Source organism: Sander lucioperca, chromosome 23, assembly GCF_008315115.2.
Source record: "Sander lucioperca isolate FBNREF2018 chromosome 23, SLUC_FBN_1.2, whole genome shotgun sequence".
NCBI classification, from domain to species: Eukaryota; Metazoa; Chordata; class Actinopteri; order Perciformes; family Percidae; genus Sander; species Sander lucioperca.
In genome coordinates this window covers 8,408,262-8,423,776 of record NC_050195.1, presented here as the reverse complement: position 1 = coordinate 8,423,776, position 15,515 = coordinate 8,408,262, and the positions used below count along the sequence as shown (strand labels likewise).

Genomic DNA, 15,515 nt, shown 5'->3' with positions numbered 1-15,515 from the left:
CAAAGAAAACGTAAGGTAACGGACATCCGGCTGAAAAGTGGGACATCCCACTGAATTTCCAGCAGCACCGGAGCAATCCCGGAAGTGGAACGTCACTCCATCCGTTACAGAAAAACATAATCACTCATTTGTCAACCTGATCTCACAGAATTCCGTGAAATGAACACAGCCCCTTAACTAAAAATCTGTGGTAGTTTCACGGAATCGCCAAAAATTCCATGATGGGCCCACGGAACAATTCCGTGAAATTAACATGGCCCCTTAAAATTCCGTGATGGGCTCACGGAAGAAATCCGTGAAATGAACACGGCCCCTTCAGTTAAGGAAAAGGTCGTGGCGGGACAAAAACGGGACGGTTGAGTTTAGTAAAAGAAGAACGGGACGGTTGCATTTAGAAAAACAAGAAAGCGACAGTTCGGTTTAGGAAATGTAACATGCAGGACACAATCCCCGGTCTCCTGGGAGAAAGTCCTGTGTTTTGACCCATCCACCACCCCTCTTGATGCTACGTCATCTTCTCATTGACTTTACATTGGCATTGTTTTCCGTGGTGGCCACGCGGAATTTTCACACATTCTGTGCCACCACCACGTAATGCGCTGTTAACAGTTCGTGCTCATTTCACGGAATTCTGTGAGACCAGGCTGCATTTGTAGTCGTGTTTCTGGTCACCTGATGAAAATAAGTCCAATATTCACTCTCCTTTTAGCCCTGTTTGTGGTCTCCACCAACTCCTAAGGTAAAGGAGCCCTGGCCTACACTGGGACTTTAGTACCTTTCCATTAGAAAAATGCTGCTTGCTGCATCTGAGAACTGGGTTAATGAGAGCAGTGACAGTGAACCAAAACAGTCAAGTTGCAGGCCAGAAAACCAAAGCAATGAGCTAAAAATGTGACCTCTTTCACGTAGTCATTTCAACCAGTGTTAAAATAAAATTTAATATTGATTAGGGCGGTTTTAAAGTTAAAAACTTTTGGTTACAGAGAATAAATAATAAAATCAGATATGGTCTGGATCAGGTTTTTTTTAGGATTTTCAAACCATTTAAGAAACGTATATCCTCAATTTCATGGTTTCCAACCTCTGCATCTCCACATCCTCTAATATCCATTCATCCATCTCTATTTTCCTTTTAGCTATTTCTGTCTATCTATTTTCTGCATTGGTGTCTTGGGAATCAGCAGCATTCATAATTTCCTAAATGTCATTTGGACATTAGCTCACGAGGCCAGGAAGGATGCCATAAGTGGAGGGTGATGGAAGAGGGAGGTCATATGGATGGGCTTGAGATGAGATATACAGTGAAGTCATCTCCATGGCCTCTTAGACACAAAGATTTGATTACAGTTACAGGCCAGAAACAGAGAAGATAGATGCAGAAGGATGCAAAGAGCGTATCACATGGCTCACTCTGCCTCTCTTTCACGAAATCGCAAGAGAAAGCGTCAGAAAAAAAGAGAAAGGGTGAGGCAGCTGAGGACAAGCTTGATGAATAAAACTGGGAGAGGCCCTGTGACTTGAGCGTTGCCTGAGGAAAACCTGTGTACTAAAAGGAGAAGAGCCATTTTCACTTCTCAGAAAGCTGCATTTATTCTGTGTGATTAGTGGACCCTTCTGTAATCTGTACACCACCTCAAAAAAGGAGCCTGAAGGCATGTTTTCCCTGCCCTCTATTGGACAAAAACAGAACTACGTGACTGGACAATATTTCTGTGTTTCGGGGTGGTTTCTTTGACTTCAAGTTTTATAATGCAGTGAAGTGAAGTGTTTCTGGACTGATTCCCTTTTGCCATCACCTCCACTTAAGAAGAATTTGGAGGACACGAAAGACAAAGTGTTTGATTTCTGGCCATCAGACCATGTATCAGACCAAGCCTATAACAGCAGAAATAGCCGCTGCCTTTTGATCTGATGTTGTTGTTAACTGAAACTGACGTGCACTCGCATAGACTTTGCTGCTTGGTTTGACAAATGTCTAGGATTTAGGCTATATAATGGGGCAGGGCTGAATGCCAAAGGTATGTAATCATACTTTGTATATCAAGGTGACATGTAGCCTACTGTATACTGTAATATAGTACACTGTCTTTAAATTCAAATGACAAACAGTGTAAAATAAAATAACCAGATTTTAATATATGTTTTTGGCTTATCCAGTGAAATAATATTTAATAAATCAAGTTACGTAACCACAAGGTACAACAATCCTGGAAATTAAATATTACCACAATGCAGCTCATTTTGATTTGCAATATTGTCAACAATGGCCAAATACAACCAAAGATGCTTAAAGTCAGTAATAATGGGAAGCAAAATCTCTACAACTCTCTATCATCCCATGGGCTACTGTACAGTATATCATCATAATACTCAACCGTAGGTGGGAAGAATTGGCTCCTGTCGAGTTGCATTGTGTTGGACAGATTTTTAATTAAAAATACTCAAATGTGGCAAAAAGATGCCTCTGCACACTAAGGTCCAATACAAGTAGCCTAGCTAATAAAAAAGCCAAGTGTTTGGGCAGTAGACCTTTACCAGGGCAAAAGTTTGACAAAAGGGAGTCCCCGATCTTGTAATGACATCAGATAGTGCAGACATGTGCTTTGTCATGGAGTTCCCAAATGCAGTCCAAAATACAGAGGAAACCCTCAACATGAACTTAAAACTGAGGATAACTGCAGAAGGCAAAAAGGATAGCAATGACAAAAGTAATAAAAGGGAAGGAGATATTGCACAAACAGAACACACAAACTGTTATGAAGTGAAATTTCATGAAGTTCCACATTTTAACCTATGGGCTGTAAAAAGAGTATCCAATACATCTCCCATTATTCTTGGGGGGGTCTCTATCTTGGTAATTGTACACAGGGGTGTTGGACTGGGGGGGGGGGCAGCACCTCATCTGAGGAGGGCCCAGAAACTGCTAGAATGAAAGCGTGCGGGGAGGGGCCCATAGAGAATGCCTTTCTACAGGGCCCAGAATTTTGTGCTACACCCCTGATTGTACACATGCGCAATACTCCATGATCACCATTCCCAAACCATGTGATAACAATCCTTACAGCAGCAATAATCAATATGTTATATTTCCAATTGGTTAAATGAGCTAAAAGAAGAGTGATTGCTGGACTTGCATTCACGAGGTGGCCAGAAACATCAAGGGGGTAAGTGTCTGTCAACAACCTGTAGCTCCTATAGCGCCATTTTGATGCTAACAAGCACTTACCCGCCGTTAGCATTCCATTGACTGCCATTCATTTAGACGTCACTTTGAGCACGAATAACTTTACATCTGAAGCGTTTAAAGACTTTATTTGTCCATTGTTTCTTTCTAAAGAAACACGACAATGTATAATAGGCCCCATTACCTTGTACCTCACGTTATGGCTCCGTAGCAAGCCTTTTTGTAAAAATAGGCTAACGATTGTGTCATAACCACGCGACTTTCGCATAGTAGAGGAATTACCGTACAGTACAGGAGACGCTCACGGGCAGTTTCGACTTACATTAGCTGTTTAAGTTTAAACAGCAATAATTAGTTAGCAATAATTAGCCTGTGCCTATGTTATGTCCTTACATATACCTACGCTCTCCGTCTCTGCAAGATTGGGAATGATTGAGATTTCTCTTGGCACAGCTACCAGAAGACTTCCAACTTTTAGACACGTTGCTCACGTCACATTTACGTCGTCTCTCTCAGTTGGAGGCTGCGCAGTAACGCTCAGTGCTCACTGGAAAAGTGCTTCTAATATCCTTCACTGGTCTCCGTCCAGAGCAACGGGATCCGTTGTTGGTCCATTCTATATACTGTCGATGAGAAACATGAGTGCAAATGAATGTTAATGTGTTTAATGGAAGTGTAAATAGTCAACTGTTTGCTAACATTGCTAACACATTCAACAACTATACGACGTGATGAAATGTCAATGGTGCGTTTACAGCTTAATCTGCTGCCCCCAAGTGGCCAAAGAATGTATCATATAATTTCTTTTTATTGTAAATACATTTTTGACTTACAATTTTTGAGTTTACGTGGCCTGTAGAAGCAGGGGAGGTATAAATAGAATACTCAAAATGAGTTGCCCCTGTTACCACAAAACCACTTTTTGTTTAGTGATCCTCGGGGTCAATCTGTGCCCCTCTGCTACTTGATTTACTGATGTTTGCAGATTGGTGTGGTTTTGTTTAACAGAGACTGGACTCAGGGGACAAATCAACATTTTAATCACCTTAGCTGTCATTTTTACACCGGCCACTAAAGTAGATTTATCACAATTCAATAAAGTAATGGCACAAAGTGACGCAGTAGCTCATTATTAACTGCACTACCAACACAGATCATCGTGGTACCTGCAGGGACAGATTCTCATGTTACTCTCTGGTCAGCAGGGCTGACTGCAAACATCAGATGTATACATAGTCCAAATAAAGCTTAAATCTACTCAAATCAAAGTTTCAAGTGTTATTAAAATATTCAAAATTTGTAATATATATACACATTTTAGAATGAGTGGCAGTAATTTTAAGAATTTCGTGGAAGCTTAATTGATCTTTTTTGTGGACAAAAACATCTCAGACACAAATTATCATTCAAAGCTAACTATTTTCATGTCTTAAAACTGGAGGTGATCTTTGAAGTGTTTCTTTTTATTTTTTTGGTGAAATGTTTAGCCTGAATGTTAGAAGGGACTGGAGGAGGCTGCAGCAGAGCGACAGTGAGAGAGAGAATAACAAAAGAAGTGTTGAAAAACGGTTGTTTTATCTATTTCTTGTGTACATCAGCAGTGGAATCTGCCATGATAATGAATGTCAGAGTGCAAGAATGGCTGCCAGGGGCCCGATGCATGATGTTGCTTACACATCTAGTAAAAAGGAAATTCTCAGCTCATTATTGTCCATCTCACTTATCTTCCTCTTTGTCTCTTAAATCCCCCCCAATCCCCCACCACACACACACACACACACACACACACACACACACACACACACACACACACACACACACACACAGGTTTGTGGCACTATCTTTGTGGGGACCCGTCATTGACATAATGCATTCCCTAGCCCCTTACCCTAACCTTAACCATCACAACTAAATGCCTAACCTTAACCCTTACCCTCACCCTAACCATAACCTAATTCTAACCCTAATCCTAAAACCAAGTCTTAACCCTCAAACAGCCCTTTAAAGTCGTGGGGTCCAGCATTTTGGACCCACAAAGCTGTCGGGACCCCACAAATATACTGGACTCCCGGTTTTTGGACCCCACGAATATAGTTAAACGAGCCCACACACACACACACACACACACACACACACACACACACACACACGCACACACACTAATCAGCTGGGGCACTGAACTGTTTTTATACAATAATTGGTGTGTATTGATGTGACTGCCGCTGGTGTTGCCACAGATATAAGTCATTAATGTTACCCCCTGCCTGGTAAAGACACACATGCAAACACACAAACACAGTGACAGCTTCAAGTTGCCATGGGAACTGCTGACATAAATGAATGAGATGTGATGCGTGTAATAGCAGGTGCAAAGGAAAATCAATAAATGGACATGTTTTCAGATGCAATCTCAATCTCTTTATGTCTTTTGTCCTCCATCCATCAGACCCCTCTCCGTCCACTGTCTGCCACCTCTGAACACACACATTTTCCAACTCACCTTATCAATCACAGCAAAGTTACGAGTTGAAGACACAGCGTAATGTCTCAGAGTTTTATTAGAACCTGAACAGAAAGAAGCACAACGAAAAACAGCAACACAGTGAACCATAATCACATTCAGGCTACTATAATGAAGGAAAAGCAAAACATCCTTTCCATTAAGTTACAATAATAATATTATAAAATATTATAAATGAAGAAACGCATAAATAAAAGGACTTAAGAATTCACACCGGTTTCAATTTAATATTTTTCCCTGTGGAGTTGTGGATGTTTGTTATTCAGCATTTCAAAGTACACCTTACTGGGTGATAAGAGTGAAAATATTTTGAGGGCTGTTGAAATGATAAACTGAATAGCCAATTGACAAAAATGAACTGTTTAATATCATCATAAATTGAATATTTTTGGGTTTTAAACAACAAAATGGGAAATATGAAGATGTCATAGGGGGAAAGCAGCATTTGAATGTGCCGGCCAGTAGTAGTCTGTGACTCTGGGTGGGGGGTAAGGTTATGAATTTTTTATAAGATATATTCTATGCATTGTCTGACTAACTTGTGAAATCTGTAAAAAAAAATACTCCCCATATTCAAGAGCAACATCCAGTACTACAAACAAGCTGAAGTGTGAGTGCACCTCGCCAGTGTTGTAACAGAAAGACAAATGGAGAGAGTACGGGGTCTTGTAGTTTGAGTGCTTGTAATTCAGTGAGTTCATTTGCCTCGGGCGGAACTTCAGCAGAATAAATATGAATGTCTGACATAAGACCAAGGATGAAACAAAGTGGGACAGAAAGCAAAGACAAGACAAAGACATATCAAAGGAGAACACACACACACACACACACACACACACACACACAGATTATATATATATATTATTATATTACAATTATGATAAATGCATTCATTATTATTAAAAACAAAAATAAGGAAGAAGGAAAAGGTTTTAAGAGTTAATATGAGATCAAATTGAACTGTACATATCTAACTTATTTCCTTTGTATTATATTTAGCATGTTATCCTATTAATGATCACACATGATTGAATCTTCGGGAATTCATGGCTGCTAATGAATATATGCAAATATTGACTTGATATATTTCTGCTTACCACAGTTACTGTAACATTTACCATATAGGTTCCTATAAGAAAAAAAAATCATTCATTGTACCGTTACTTTAATATATAAAACAATTGTATTCCCATAAGAAAGGTTCTAGCTTTATCAAGTCACACAGTACATATAGGGCTAAAAAAAAAATATGGGCAGCCTCCTTTTTCCAACATTTCTATAATCCATAAAGTATGGTCCTTAACAAATGGCTTCAGTCATGATTTATGCAGTAACTGCAACATATGCAGTAACTGTAACAAGATACAGTAGCCCACTGAAATGGCTTCAGTCTACAACATTTCCCACTCTTACCGTAACACAAGTGTATTCTTTCTGTGAGAAGAACTCTGCTTCATTTTTACATTGTTCCCACATCATGTAAACTAAGTTGGCTAAGCCCAGCATTATCAGCCTTTGAAACGGACGTCCTGCTGACAGCTCTGGCCTGGTTCAGGATCTTAGCCGAGGTCAAAGGTCACCACACCCGGCAGGACTGTGCAGCTCGGTTCATGACCGACTCAGGGCAGCTGAACGCTTTCCGAAACTCTTCATAGTTGCTCATTGCACCGATAACTCTGCAGGGCAACAGTGATGGTGAAGGTCAGGCTGTTAGGACTGTGTGTATGTGTGAGTGTGTGTGTGTGTGTGTGTGTGTGTGTGTGTGTGTGTGTGTGTGTGTGTGTGTGTGTGTGTGTGTGTGTGTTTGTACCTGTATTTTGGTGGACTGTGAGCTCCACTCTGGATCTGGTCCCTGGCTGCTTCTGGTCTGTATGAGTTACATCTCACCTACAGAGAACATTGTATAGAGAATTTACTTGCCTGTGTGTACTAAATATGTGTATTTTCACTTCCCTGCTTTACCATATGCGGCACCGGCAGCTAAATTGTGTTTTTATATGCAACATTATGAAGCACATCATCAGTAAAAATCCCTCATATGCAATGGTGGAAAAAGTACTCAGATCTTTTACTAAAAATACTCTGTAACAAGTAAAGGCCCTGCATTAAAAATGTCACTTAGGTAAAAGTACAAAAGTATTAGAGTAAAAATATGCTTGATATACAGTATATTGGATTATAATTATTGACGTATTAGTGTGTGATCAACAGAACTTTAATATTGCAGTTGGTAAAGATGGGGCTAATTTAAAAAAGCATTTAAATCTGTCAAACAAATGTAGTGTAGTGAAAACAACAATATTTGCCTCTGAAATGTACCAGAGTAGCAGTATAAAGCAGAATTGAATTACTCAAAAAAAGTACAAGTACCTCAAAATAATACTTTAGTACTATACTTAGTTACTTTCCAAAACTGTGCATATGGATAAAAAACAGCAGAGGGTGCTTTCATGGCACATTTGACAATTCACAATTCTTGAACCACAACTGATATAAGGAGTCATTTGATGTTATACAGCTTCAGATTTTACACCTGAGACATAAGCTGTAATTTGCATTATATAGCATCTGTTTTAAAATATTTACTTAAATCGTACCAGTTCAAGACCAATACCTCAACATTAACCTAGTTTTGCTAAGTAGCTACTTGCAGGAAAATGCCAGTCTATTCACACATAACAGAAGAGCAAAGAAATGCTCTTACTAGTTGAAGCATGGCATTGGCAGAGTAGCAAAATAGTTTGTGTCTGTGTGTCCTTACATGTGCATAGCTCAGGAAAAACAGTTGGTTGTTGTTCAGTCCGACACCAGGCAGCCGAGGTTCCTCCACACCACCTCTGTTCTCATCTACCCAGCGCCTGTACGCCTGCACACAAGTATAAAGAGAACATTTTCTCACCTAGCCTTCTTAACAAGAGTCCTTGCATACATATGACATTTTGAGTTGTGAAGTACAGGTGGCCATAATCCTCTTCCATATGTAACTAATAAATAAATGCATAACCAATTACAAGCACAGGTGCAGCTAGGTGTAGCTAATAAAAAAACACATACCAAACTCATTACAATCACAGGTGTAACTAATAGGAGCCCTATGTTCCCACATTTCTAAGATTCTTTTCAAAATTAGGACATTTCCTTTTTCATAAATTTGTATCAGATTTTATCCCCCTTTCTCCCAATTTAGTAGCCAATTACACTCAACCTATTATCCAGTAGCAATGGACTACAGATGGAATGTAACCCTAACCCTAACATAGGGCTTAGAAATGTGGGAACATAGGGCTGTGGGACCATTGGGCTGTGGGAACATAGGGCTAACCCCGGTACGGGTATTCATGCAGATTTATTGGTATGGCTTACTGACACACCTGAATGCAATAATATCATCAGTAACGTTAGTTAGTTTCACCTGTCATTTTCCATACAACAGGACAAAATGTCGGCCCTAAAAAAAGGCCTATTATGCAATTTCTGCTAGATCAAGAGGAGCTTTTCTGCCTTTGCAAGAGTGTTGTGTAAGAAAACAGATCATACCCTAAAAGACTCTCTTATTCCTCCATTGTCGGCTATGTTTTCTGCTAGTGTCCTCTTGCCCCGCACCTGCAGAACAACACATCCACAAAGCACAGATTCTCACGTTATTCCTTCAGTAGGCCTCCTATTTACAGAGGTTACAGTCATAAAAGTTCATTCTGGATCAAGGCGACCTGGCTGTGTACTATGCACCCCTTACTGTTGAAATACATTAAAAATGCATGGGAGTTAAAAATAGAAATGCACTGAAGACACAACCTCGAAGAAGCCTGTTAAGTGTCAAACTGGCACTATGCAAGAATATTCTTGACTTGATCGTTATTTGAATGTGTTTTTTGAATTGTGTTTTCAGGGAATTATTTTAAGCTCAAATTCTGTAGATTCAACCTCTTACATTTAGGCCGGCCTCCTCCCAGTAGTAGCCATTATACTGGTCAATCATACACTGGGTCTTCTCATTGAAGGCTGTTACAGAAGAGTTTGTCCACCACGAGTCAAGGTTGCCATTTTTGTCATACTTGCGACCTGCTCACGAAAAGCATTACACACAAAAAAATCACCACTTTTAGAAATCTCTGATGCTATGATGGTTGTTTTCTGAGGTCATTCTTGGCGATCAGTATTTACCGTTATTGTCAAAGCCGTGTGTTAACTCATGTCCTACTATCACCCCGATGGCGCCATAACTTAAAGATCTGGAAACAGACACAAGTTTAGTCCTCCTTTTTAGGCTCCTTTTCTAACGTAGAATAAGTCACAGCAACATTTAAAACAGTAAAATATAATGACAAAATAATTTCATTTAAATGAAATTGCTGTGGGATGAATTAAATGGTTTGCAAAACTCGATGGTACAAATACATCTTTTCAAATAAACTGTGTAAACGTCCATTAGCTTAGTTGCTAATGAACATTCTAAGTGAGAGTTAGCGAGCTGGCTATAGCTAAGAGAGCCTTTTTTACCCTTTAATAACTCTTTATTGAATGAAATCATCTACAATGCTATGGACAAAATACCAGGCGGGAAGTAAACAAGTACAGAGAAAATAGGAAGAAGCTTTTGCGACTGACTAGCACTAGCATATTTCCAGAGTGGCTGAAGTGTTATCCATTAGCTCGCCAGCTCATTTACAAGTAACGGCTGATAATAAATCCTGTATTGAAGCAGTTTGTAAGCTTCGCCTGTTTTTTATGCAAACGTTACTTGTGTGAGGGGACGCTTCAGTGCTTACTTTGTATAGTCTTGGTTGGCATTACCCATTGCAACTAGCTGCCATTTCTCACTGGAATGTCATGTGTCATGTTAGCTAGCTAGCTGACAGGCTAAGACAGGCATGTGGTAACATGTTTTGAAAGTACAAGTTAAGGACAAATGCAGCATACATTGTATTACAAATATACCTATACGCAGTATTTTGACTGGTTTCCAGTATTTAGCTTTATTTCTAGATACTGAAAATGTCCAGCAATCGTGACATTGTAGCAATTTCCAAATCCAACCTTTAGTTGTAGGAATGTCTCTTTTATTGTGTCTTCAAGAGATTTGCTTGAACTTCCATTTAAAACAAAGACCATTACAGAATTTCTTTGTTAGGATTATCACATTTTTTGTCTTTAAATTACAAAATAATGAATACAATTACATATATTTCATTGTTTTTTGAAAAAAACGTGTATTTTAAGACTCTAAAAATGAAACTCATAACTTATTAAGAAACGTATGATTAATGAGTTGTAATTTCATGACCAGTGAAAGCATGAGGTATTCAATTATTATTATCACCACTACAGCTCTCTCTGCGGTTTTCTATTAGTAGGTTCATGTCAGAATAATTATTTCAGAGCTCCACATTGCTCCTGAGTAAAAAAGATGAGGTGGCATTTTCCTTTGGTCCGTTAGCAGAGCTTGTCACATTTCTTTAATCTCACCTTGGATACTCTTTTCCCCAAAAGAAGGGTTTTTGAAGCTCTCCAGCGGGAAATCCTAAATGAGAAGTAAATAGTTTTAGTCTGTGTGTCTTTAGCCCTGTCCAGACAGGGTTCATTTACTTCAGAAGGTTGGTTATATTTTTCTGTTTCAGCCTGTGTTAGGCACAGTTATTTGTGATTAAAAAAACTGGGATTTCTCTGGGGAGCAACTATTATGAAACAGATCACATTTGACCTGTTTTAGGAAGCACTCCTCATGTCCTCTCTGTCAGTTTTAGTTTCTTTTTAATGCAAATTCTCAATTATTTCTGACACTGAAATGCCTACTCAGCCATTTTAAAAGGAATAATAATCCCCCCAAAAATGTATCCACGGCAGTTACTTAATTGAAATCACTAATGTGCAGTGTAGCGTCACCTTGTCTGGACCGAGATTCAGAAGTCAAGAACTTCTGAATAATAATAATAATAATTTTGGCGTCTCAGTAATCAATCATACATTGAATCTTACTGATTTGATTGGTGGACGAACTGTAGAAGGCGTTCACAGTTGTTGGGTTTGTAAACCACCTGCAACACAAACACACATTATGGCATGTCAAGAAGGAAGTAACACACAAAAAGTCACACAGCAATTTGGCAGTGATTAGTCCTGCCACTCACTCTGTACGCGGGACGCTCTTTCGGAGCCAGGTGATGTCCGACTGGGCGATGAACTTCAACGTCTGCATCACATTCCCGTAGTAGTCGTTCTCACTGAACCCTAGCTAAAAACAAACACAAAAAGTACACATTGAGAAGTACCACACTTTTGAAAAAGTAACCCCAAACTTTCAGCTAAGGTGCGCAAATATTACATCAGGAAAATAAATTAGTATAAGCAGCCTCTCGGAGTTACTGACAGCTTGTCATCTTTGTTCTTAAGATTGATTAATACTCGTCTTGTCATCCCATCGACCATGCAACTTTTTGTTTTTCTGGGTCAAAATAATTGAAATGAAAACCTTTTGGTCGTCTTTTTCAACACTTTTCCCGATGTTTTTGTCACTCACTTTTTTGTCGATTTTTTCTGCACTTTTTGTTGTTTTTTCCCCCCGTTTTTGAAGCTTTTTTTCGACATTTTTATCACTTTTTTCAACGTTCTTTTATCAATTGTTTTACAAATGCTATAAAATTGAATTAAACAGCCAAATTCAATGAAAGTAGTGAACTGATCATTTATTTTACTTGTGAAGAGCATTGTATGGAAACATCCACGTTATTTTTTTTGACAATTTGGTTGAAAGAAACCCAAATTTCTGATATAGAAACTTTTTGAAATTGGGTCAAATTTGACCCACGGACAACAGGAGAGTCAAAGATTGATTGATAAGATTTTAAAATATTACTTGGTGTTCAATTATTTTCTTGAAGCAGTTATAGGTGAGAAGATGAAAACAAGGATAAACCACGAATAAAAAAAAATTAAAAATTTTTTTTATTTCAGATTCCATGTTGTACCCCTGCTATGCTAAAGAGCTAGTTTCAGCAGTGCTATACAAACCTGCTTTAAATCTTCATTGAGGTAGGTGTCGTTCAGAATAAACTCGGGGTAGCCAACTTTAGCCAGAACTGCATGAGCCTTGAGAGAGTGAGACAGTGAGAAACAGAGTGAATGGGACGGAAAGTTTAAACAGGTCTTCACATAATCATGAATAGAATTAAATTAAATTCTGTTACAAGCAATAAAGAGTGAGAGTCAAAGCCCCGGTGTCCTGACAAAAATGGCTTTGTAACATAAGAAATATGGAGCCACTCTGAATGCAATGGTGTTGGATTTTTATTAGGTTCTTGTTGAACTGTGCAATTCTAACATGCTTGTGGCAAACACTCAAGAGGGACTTGATTTGTTGAAATGTTTTCAATATTGTCATTTTAACAAATTTGGTGGATGGGGAGGTGATTGGTTCAAGGAGAAAAGTACTCTATGAAAGGAACATTTTTAAAAACAATGGTCCTCCACGGACAAAGTGGGTACAAAGACAGTAAAAATGAAGTACAGCACGACACCGCTGTGTCAAAGGAAAACAAGGTCTTAAATCAAAAAATGTGTGAGCACTCACGACGAAATGAGATGAAGCAGAATCCACAGACATCAAAGTTAGATTCTCAAGTTGGTTAATATTCTGGTTTAAAGCTGCAGTAATCAATTTTTCTTAAAAATATTTTAACCCACTGAGGTCTAAGGGCAATTTCACATATATTCTTAAATTTACCTTTTTAAGGTATTTGCATATAACTGATCCCCATGTGTTTCATATCAAAATGTTCAGAATAAACTCAGCTTTCCATACAGTGAACATTTTAGAATTTGTTTCTAGAGCAATGTGTAAAAAGATAATTTGGCACTAAAGCTGAAACGTTAATGTTGGCTTTTTGAAATTCCTCAAATCTATTATAAAAAAACCCTTAACGGCTGTTTTATGCTTCTGCGACAACTCCACGCCGTAGCTATGCCGTCGCTCCTACCGCGTCATGACCCTTTCAGAGTTCTGCGTCGGGGTTGAACTCGTTTCTTTGCATCGCGGTGCATTTCACCGCCAGAACGCTAGGGGGTATGTGGTTCCAGAGGGTCAATTGCGAAACTCTGCCATTTCCAACGAAAAAGAGAGACAGTTTATGTTATGTGAGAAAGCAAACTTTAGCACAACTGCCCACAATGTACTGCTTGCTGGCGAAGTGCTAATTTCAAAATGTTACTGACATATAGACACTTTACAAACGGATAACCCCGTCATTGTAACCAAATATGTCTGAGTTTATTTGCAAAGCTTATGTCAGTGAACTAGCATGTTGCTACTCCCCACAGTAGGCTGCTTGAAACACTGACTATCAACACACAGGACGAGTTGACCAATCACAGTCCTTGCGGTCTGCGTCGCCTCGACGCAAAGTTACACATTTTTGGAGGTGCACGTCGAGCTACGGCGAAGGGCTCAGAGAGGGTTTGCATCAACGCAGAGGGGTCTGGGGGGGGTACGCTGTCGATTTGACGCAGAAGCCTTAACTCATGATGTGTTGTACAAATTGTTTCAGGGCTTGAAATGAGTTTACCACAGTCTTAGGTTACATATTATGATTTAAATAGTAAATAAATGTCTGAAATGAAATTTACTAATATCGCTTTTTGAGGAGGAGTTTTGTCAAACATCACTTGGACGCGCCGGTGTCTCTTTCGTTGTCAGAGGGTTAAATGAGTAGGGTTAAACTCTACTGTGCTTTTTAGACTCTTTTAGCACTTTTTTTGGTCACATTCATTAGCTTTTATTATGCAGTGGTCAAAAAAGAAGCTTTAAAGGACACTTCCGGCGCAAAATGAACCTAGGGGTTAATAACATATGTGTACTGAGTCAACCGTTCTCTGGAATATGTTTTCATGCTAATCAAATGTGTCTCTAGCTTGAAACAAGCTAGCACGAAACGCTGATTAGTTTATGACGCTAGTCTTCGGGGCAGAGGGTAAAGTAAAAAGAAATCTCTATTTCCACACCACTAACAAGGCTCAAAATAGCACCACTGGTTTGACTGGTCACGGCTTGGTTTTCCCAAGATGGCGCCTGCCTGTATAGTGAACGGTACAGTCTTTATAAACTATCTTTTTAATAAACTGTCTGTACACTTAAAGTTCTCAATGCTTCGGTTTACATGTAGGGACCCTCATTATGCTGCCATTGAAGTGTGGTGCTATTTTGAGCCTTGTTAGTGGTGTAGAAATAGCGATTTACCATCTGCCCCAAAGGCTAGCGTTAGAAGCAAATCACTGGTTTGCGCTAGCTTGTTTCAAGCTAGAGACACATTCGATCAGCATGAAAACATCTCCCAGAGAACGGGTGACTCGGTACACATATGTTATTAACCCCTAGGTTCATTTTGCGCCGGAATTCTCCTTTAAGTTGAAAGAAAATATTTTGGACCGGACAATTCAATTTTTTTTTGTTAAGATTATTTTTTGGGCATTTTAGGCCTTTAATTGACAGGACAGCTGAAGACATGAAAGGGGAGAGAGAGGAGGGGGAGACATGCAGCAAAGGGCCGCAGGTCAGAGTCCAACCCGGGACCGCTGCGTCGAGGAGTAAACCTCTATATATGGGCACCCGCTCTACCAACTGAGCTATCTGGGCGCCCCGGACAATTCAATTTTGAGTTAAGAGGAAATCAGAGCGGAGGATAAGCTGTTTCCTTAAAGCGGCTATGACAAATATCTTTAGATTAACGATGGATCACATTATCACTATTTTTATGTGAAAAGTGTTGCTTGTAGTGATAAACCCAAAGAAAATTATAACCCAACTCTCCACTCAATAAA

General features: G+C 39.3%; 1 protein-coding gene across 1 annotated transcript in view; it reads right to left on the bottom strand.

The window, feature by feature from the left end:
* Window positions 1–5,579: 5,579 nt before the first annotated feature.
* phex (phosphate regulating endopeptidase homolog, X-linked) overlaps window positions 5,580–15,515 on the bottom strand; it is a 27,395-nt gene continuing 17,459 nt past the window's right edge. The window contains exons 13-22 of the mRNA XM_031297662.2: window positions 12,714–12,791; window positions 11,834–11,937; window positions 11,682–11,740; window positions 11,172–11,226; window positions 9,870–9,937; window positions 9,637–9,767; window positions 9,243–9,308; window positions 8,467–8,571; window positions 7,516–7,592; window positions 5,580–7,381 (exon numbers count right to left, since the gene is read on the bottom strand). Of these exons, the coding sequence (XP_031153522.1) occupies window positions 7,282–7,381; window positions 7,516–7,592; window positions 8,467–8,571; window positions 9,243–9,308; window positions 9,637–9,767; window positions 9,870–9,937; window positions 11,172–11,226; window positions 11,682–11,740; window positions 11,834–11,937; window positions 12,714–12,791 (843 nt within the window). The 3' untranslated portion in view covers window positions 5,580–7,281. The remainder of the gene's footprint in view (window positions 7,382–7,515; window positions 7,593–8,466; window positions 8,572–9,242; window positions 9,309–9,636; window positions 9,768–9,869; window positions 9,938–11,171; window positions 11,227–11,681; window positions 11,741–11,833; window positions 11,938–12,713; window positions 12,792–15,515) is intronic.